Below are 7412 nucleotides of genomic sequence, written 5' to 3' on the forward strand. Positions count from 1 at the left end.
AAACCACCAGCCTCGTGTCATCGAGGTAGGCCCTAGCTAGGATCGGCGTCTACTCAAAGAAGTGCATCATCCTTGTGGTGTAGAAGGCTTTTCCGGATAAAAACAATCACACCGCCACACGCGGTATCGTCGAACCAGGAGTTTCGGCCTCAACGACTTGAGACCAGAAAATAGCTGCACTTCAGGCTTTGCAGTATTCTAGATTCGCCACTCAGTCCATTTCACGAATCAGCAGACCTCACGGAACCTGCCTCTCAAGTGACCCGTCTCTCTTCGTGCCTGTGAAGAAGCTTGCGTCTGAACTTATCCAGCGGCCCGCAGGGGTTTCTTTCGACTCCTTCTCCGGGCACGAGCCTGACCTATGCAGACGACTCGATTTTATCTGGAAATCTCTGTGCTTCGTAGCATGTGTATCATTTCTTATGTTGCGTTCAGCTTCCCTTGTATCCTGAAAGCTACCTTTCTCACTGTCCTGTCCTCGACACGTTATCGACACCATGTGGCTCACTTGCATCTTCTTTCCCTTCACTTCCCGCTCAGACGTGCAGATTGTCCATGAAGTCATACGCTCGGACCAACCCCTGACTTTGAGCGTGGGCCTTGCCAGAAGAGCCAAAGATACACAGAAGCATGACAGGATGGACCCTTGGATCTTCGAAAGCCGGGGTGCAGTGGGTATATAAGGAGTAACCTAGGGAGGCGGAGTCCGGTGGACCTCTTTTCATCTTGGCTTTGCCAACCTTAGCAGCTGTCTGATCGTATGCAGCAGGTCGCGATGCGTTCGATACTTGCTTTTCTAGCCTTTCTCCTGCACTTCTCGACCATTGCCGCGCAGACATCTCCTCGAGACCTTCGTACAACTTTTCAAGCCCGTACCTCGCTCGATGATGGGGGTGGACTATCAAACGGGGGCACCACGGCCGTACAATGGGATAATAGGTCGTTGATTGTGCAAGGGAGGAGGTCGTTCGTGTGGAGCGGGGAGTTTCATTTCTGGAGGCTGCCCGTGCCGGATCTGTGGAGGGATATTTTACAGAAGTTCAAAGCTGCAGGGTTTAATACGGTACTGTTCTCCTCTTATTATATGACCTTGCTTCGATCATACTGACAGGATGTAACCCGTTGGCGAATACAGGTCTCTACGTATGGTGAGCTGTGTGGCGTCATCCATGTGGCGTGAGGATTTTGACCGATAACCCCGGGTCCTGTTCCTGCTGTCCATAAGTTCACTGGGGTGCTACGTGAGTGCACAAAATAAATGCGTCAGCGTACTCCTGTATGATAATGAAAATTGTACAGAAATCCCTCGGAAGGACGCGTCGAATGGGACGGATATCGCGATTTTGAGTTATTTTTGCAGGTGGCGCAGGAAGTCGGGCTCTGGGTCATTGCGCGTCCCGGGTTAGTCTCTCTGTTGCCCAACCTCTTTTCTATATCGCATTCTCAACTAATGATATGAGCGTTCGGAAGACCATACATTAATGGCGAGAGCTCTGGTACGTTCCGTCGTCTCTGTTGAAGTAAACTGTAGTATCGTGCGGATGATCTGACATCGCGGCGCTCTGTTCACAGCTGGTGGCATACCTGGGCGTGTAACAAATATTGCTGGATACCTGAGGTCCAACGACTCGGACTACTTTGACTCATACCAAGATTACTACAGAAGTGCGGTCGAGATCGTAAAGAGATACCAGATCAACGAAGGGGGCCCGGTACGTTTGAACTGGTTTCAATCATACTCTCCACTTTTGGCCCCGTATTGACTCTATACCACTCTCTACCTGCAGGTTATCATATTTCAAGTTGAAAATGAGTACGTGTGGTAGACGCCTGATGAAATGCTGTCCATTTATGACAATACCGTAAAGGTATACGAACAATACGAATTTTGCCACTCCGAACCCGGTAACGAAGAACGAGTACATGCAAGCTTTAGAGGATATCCTTCACGAGCTAGGCATTGTTCTTCCACTCAGTACATTTCCTAGATTTCTACGCTTGAGTAGCACCACTGAAGGACGTGACTGATTTGCGGTTGATATAGCAAGCAACGACTCCTACGAAGGAAGGAACTTTGCACCTGGATCAACTGGTGAAGCGGCCGTGGGAGAGGTGGAGGTGTATGGGCTGGACAGTTACCGTGCGCACCCCTCTTTCTTTTCTGGAGAAGGTGGTACAGTCGTATTGAGAGGTGTTGCCGTGGTGGTATGCAGCTCAAGGCGGCTGCGACCAGCCGTACCTGTGGAGCGATTATCCGGTAGATTATTGGAGGTGGGCTCATGCATTGATCTGGGCTCCTTGTCCCGAAAAAAAAAATTCTAATTGTAGGTAACGACACAGCTATCATTTAGAAGTGAATCCAGATCAGCCGTGGTACCAGCCAGAGTTCCAAGTCTGTCGCTCCTCATTAATCTTTCCCTTACCCAGAGAGTGTTGTACTTACGCATATCACAGGGTGGAAGCTACCTTGGCTGGGGTCCCAATAGTCCGGTGTGCCGTTTTATTATGGCCGTTAGCATATATGTGCATTCTGGACTGATGGTCGCATGCCTAGAACTATACCGCCTGCAACATTCTCACTGGCTCCGATTTTGAACAGGTTTACTATTTGAACCAGTTCGCGGTCGGAATTAGGTTGAACAATGTCTATGTGAGCGCGGTCATTTCTACCTGATTTATCGGATGTTTATGGTCCATTTTGAATCCAGATGACGTACGGTGGAACTTCGTGGGGGCATGTAAGTAATTGTATATCTAATCGGAGAGACCTTGAGCTAATGAAGGCCAATAGTTCGCATTTCCTGGAGTCTACGCTAGCTGTAGGTGATGTGGTACTCTTAGATGGTTGATATGTGACTGAGCCTTTCCTCTTAGACGACTACGGTGCCGCCATCGCCGAGGATAGGACATTAACAGGAAAGTGGCTCGAGCTGAAAAACATTGGCACATTCCTTCGTAGCGTTGAGACGGACATGGCCGGGAGCGATATCATGGGCAATAGCTCCGCAGGATACACTGATAACCCTTCTGTTTTCGTCACGGAACTTCGTAATAAGGACACTGATACTGCTTTCTACGTCGTACGTCAGAACATGACCAGTTCCAAGTAAAGATTCATTAGTTTCCACCAGAGTCCAGAGATTGCTTACGATGGTCGTTTATTTCAGCGCGACTGTCACCGCGAAGGTCAACATCACAACTTCTTTGGGGGCCTTCACCATCCCTCAGAATCCTTCCATCTTCGTCACACTCCATGGCCGCCAGTCTCGACTATTTGTTGTTGACCATCAGTATGGTAACTCGAGCATCCTGTATAGTACTGCAAGCCTTTTCTATTCTGGAACCATCGGCACGCGCGACGTCCTCTTTCTCCATGGGCCAAGCGATCAAGATTTCGAGGTCGTTCTCAAGACCGGGACCACAACACCGAGTTTCTCCGGAACTATCTCCGTCAACGTTTCTACCTTCGATGCAGGCTACAACGTGCTCACATTCTCACCGACCGCCAGCTCGTTGAGCGCCTCTATATCTAACGACTCCATAATCCTCGTTGGTGACACATTGTCTGCTAGCACCTTCCACGCTCCTATCCTCCCTGGTCCAGATGGCTTCACGTTCTTTGGCACGAGCACGAACGACACAATTCTTCTTCAAGGACCTCCTCTCGTTAGGAATGCCTCGATATCTGGGTCCACGCTCGACCTCTATGGAGACATTGAAACATCTACGACCGTCACCGTGTACGCCCCTGATTCTGTCACCAACATCACCTGGAATGGTGCCAGACAGACCGTCTCTGCCTCGGAAGGCTTCTTGACGTTTGACTACCGATATCCAGCTCCGAATGTCACTGTTCCAGTGATCTCGGGATGGAAGTACGCCGACAGTCTACCTGAGATTCAAGACGGTTTCTCGGATTCCAATTGGACGGATGCAGACCACTTGAACAGCACGAACCCGTTCTTCAAGTATTATGGAGATGTGAGTGTTTCCTCGGATCTGCATGATAATACAAGCTAACGTCATGTTCTGCAGTATTACTTGTATGCTTGTGAATACGGCTTGTAGGCGTTTCTCGTGATCGAACTTACTGCTACCATCGTCCTAACGCGCTCAATAGCTGTGAAGGGCCGGTCCTGTGGAGGGGCCACTTCAATGGTACTGGGCTAGAGACGGCGATGAACCTAAGCATCTCTGGTGGACGAGGTAAGTAAGCTCATGACGTACGAGTCTCCTCACGTAGGACGACATACTCATCAACGTCTCTTCTATAGCCTTTGCCGGTAGTGTATGGCTCAACGACGCGTTCCTCGGTAGTACATACGGCAACTCAAGTAACAATATTGCGGCAGTATGTGCTTTAACATGGTTGGTAGTCGTCTTTGGCTTATGATCTTGAGTGATAAAGGACATCGTCGAGACTACGAACGAGACATATGTCTTCCCTGACGGCGCTGTCAAGATCAACGCCTCGAATGTGGTCACAGTGTTACATGATAATATGGGTATGGAGGAGGCTCAGGCCAATCGTGAGTACACTCCACGGATGAAAGGTATTCCGGAACTGATGACAACTTTCAACTTAAAAGAGTACACTGAATGGCTCAAGTCGCCTCGCGGGATTCAAGGGTATGAACTACTAGGCGCAGAAGCACAGCCTACCTGGAAGGTCCAGGGCAAACTGGGTGGCTATTCTGAGTGAGTTCCATTTCTCCCTCACAAACACGCGCAGACAGATTCATTGGTCAACAGTTTCCCAGATCGCATTAGAGGGATCATGAATGAGGGCGGCCTCTACGGTGAACGGGCTGGCTGGCATTTGCCTGGTTTCGACGACTCGCAGTGGGAAACTCGGTCACCAGCGGAAGGAATATCGTCCGCTGGTGTGGGTTTCTTCCGGGCAACATTCGACCTGGACATCCCAGCGGGCGTGGACGCCAAGATGTCTTTCAACTTCCCTCCGTATGGCAATGGAACGTACAGAGCATTCCTCTATGTGAACGGGTGAGTAGTCTTGATTCCATGTCTACGCCGATGTTCAAACGATATACTCCAGGTGGAACTTCGGCCGATATGTCGCCAATCTCGGGGTGAGCTGGAGCTCTTCTGTCTCATCCATGCTTGAATGCTAATGTTTTACTAGCCTCAAGCTCGCTTCCCTGTTCCAGTTGGAATATTGAACCCATCAGGGACGAAGTAAGGCTCCCCTCTGCCCTCTGTATATGTATCGTTGCTGACTATCGTTATTTCTTAGTACTGTGGCGTTAGCCGTCTGGGCCACAAGTGCAGATGGAGCGTCCATTGACTCGTTCAAGTTGAGCGTTGACTCTGTCATCGAAGGGGGAACAGGTCCAGCTGCAGTGAACAACCCTGCGTGGGAACCTCGTAACGTTGTGTAGAGTTTGACGCTCGGCGAGATTTATGGCCAGTAATTCCGAGAAAGCTATGGAGAGTAGGGTAGATTGCTGGCAAACTTTCTGTCAGAGACAAATCTAAATTTTCAAACTTTGGCACAAGCGCTCGATACCATGCCACGCCATCACCGTTGTCCAGTTTTAGATGCTTGCGACAATCTACAGTGCAGGAACTGTACTTTCGCATTCTGGATTCAGAGTAAGGACAGTTGAGATAGATTGAGATCTTCAAGAAGACGCACCACACTATGATCACTCCCACCAGCCGTCTGCTATGACGATTCGTATCCCCTGCTCCTCCCAGAAGTCCAGCATGGTCCTACTCCGGATATAGTCGTACTTGACAGCATCTCTCTGTGTCTGTTTCGAGAACCGAAGGGTCTCTAGACGCGCGATCCCCGTGCGAGATGTCGACGACCGCTCAAATCGTATCCGTGATTCGACCATGGTAGTGAGCGCTTCGAAGAAAGCGCGTTGAGACTTGGTGGAGGTCTCTCCGTAATCATACGAATCGGTTTCAATGTAAATTCCGAAATCTTGAAGTCGCATTGACGTGCTCGTGTTTGGTGAGGAAGCGTCGATCGCCACACCGTGGTCTGGGATGACAAGCGCAGCTAGGATAGGGACCCAATACGTGTAGTCATTCGGACCGACGAAGTACATTTTTTCCAAATTCGGCAGCCACTGAAAGAGTTGAAGTAGCAACGAACGAGGAACGTGGATATGCTGGAGCCGAATCGCGCGCAGCGACGGAGAGAGAAATCGTTGAAGCGCTGAATAGGCTCTGGCACCTAAGAATGGCCCTGCCATCGGGTCCTCAAGCGTCCACGAGAGTGTGAACCCCTCTAGCTGAGGCGCTTCGAGGACGTTCAAAAACCCTTCGAGGATAGGGACAGCGTCAAAACCGACTGCGAGATGGCGGAGCCGTGGGAGCGTGGCGCGGGAAGGATCCCTCGGTGTGTGCATTTCTAGTTGTCCCCGTAGGCTGCTCGAAGAGAACGAAGCCGCCGTGAGGTTTACGCATTTGTTTATCTCGTTGATGAATGTTTCCATATGTAGAATGGACTGATGGCCACCGTGATTTTTCCACCGATATTCGGTAAGCGTGGGCCATGGCAGAGGCAGCTCGGCCAGGGAATCGTGGGATATATGAACCTCACGAAGGCAAAGGCTGCTTCGAAGTGGGGTCAAGAAAGGAGGAAAATGAGGCGCCCCGGGTATCCAGAGATAATCCATGAAGAAAGATTTGAGTAAGGGAAACTCTCCCGGTTGGCCGAAAGGAAAGTCATCGCGTGTACATGCACCAAGATCGATGGCTCTCCACCGCTGTGAATGGTCACAGAGCATGGTAACAAGCCAGGCGTTGAAGCGCGAGCCACTGTCCGACCGCAGTTTAACACGAAGAGGGAGCGTGCCTGATGCAGAGAGCCAAATGCTGAGCGACTGGAGGTATGCATCTGATTTCGATGACTTTGATGGATCTGCGTCGGGTAGGTGGCTCGAGGGCTTTAAAGAGAGCGAAGTCCACAACGTAGGGGTACCTAGGGTGATGTGGCGCCATCACTGTGAGACCGGCCCGGGGTCACCTTCACCTCGCACGAAGGTGATTCTGACCATTCAACCTCGGAAATAGTGAAAAGGAGGTGATAGTGAAAAAAGAGTGAAAGGCCTCTTCGGAAGACACCCCTTGCGAATGGTGAATTTGACCCAGAGGAACTTGCCGGTCATAGGAGCGTTCGTCGCCGCTCAGTCACCTTTCGTGTGGGCCGTACTCACGAGATGGATTGCAGCCGAGTAAGTACAAAACAAAGGGTAGTCAAGTATCATGTATCTACAAAGTCAGGCCTCGAAAGAGAGCCGCTACGATCCATAATAGCCCACCGATTCCCTTCATCCTTCATGCGTGCGACCAAACACTGCACACAAGTGACGTCCACGAACTCCTCTGCCTTCGACTCGTGCGTATAGTAGTGGATATCGAGGCGGCCGTGTGTAGCT

At 50.5% G+C, this 7412-nt stretch overlaps 1 protein-coding gene across 1 annotated transcript; it reads left to right on the forward strand.

The window, feature by feature from the left end:
- Positions 1–773: 773 nt before the first annotated feature.
- Positions 774–6288, forward strand: STEHIDRAFT_118840 (uncharacterized protein; the record flags this gene model as incomplete). The annotated part of the gene is made up of 27 exons (XM_007300795.1): positions 774–1063; positions 1136–1148; positions 1226–1241; positions 1300–1401; positions 1471–1496; positions 1573–1712; positions 1788–1813; positions 1869–1975; positions 2045–2140; positions 2214–2271; positions 2341–2392; positions 2455–2490; positions 2555–2650; positions 2709–2738; positions 2792–2819; positions 2875–3106; positions 3168–3981; positions 4036–4064; positions 4121–4206; positions 4275–4351; positions 4409–4529; positions 4590–4698; positions 4753–5004; positions 5057–5090; positions 5144–5196; positions 5255–5602; positions 5657–6288. Coding segments are annotated over 26 exons (3068 nt in total), but the record flags the coding sequence as incomplete, so codon positions are not given.
- Between the last annotated feature and the right edge of the window lie 1124 nt (positions 6289–7412).

This window comes from Stereum hirsutum (assembly GCF_000264905.1).
Source record: "Stereum hirsutum FP-91666 SS1 unplaced genomic scaffold STEHIscaffold_3, whole genome shotgun sequence".
NCBI lineage: Eukaryota > Fungi > Basidiomycota > Agaricomycetes > Russulales > Stereaceae > Stereum > Stereum hirsutum.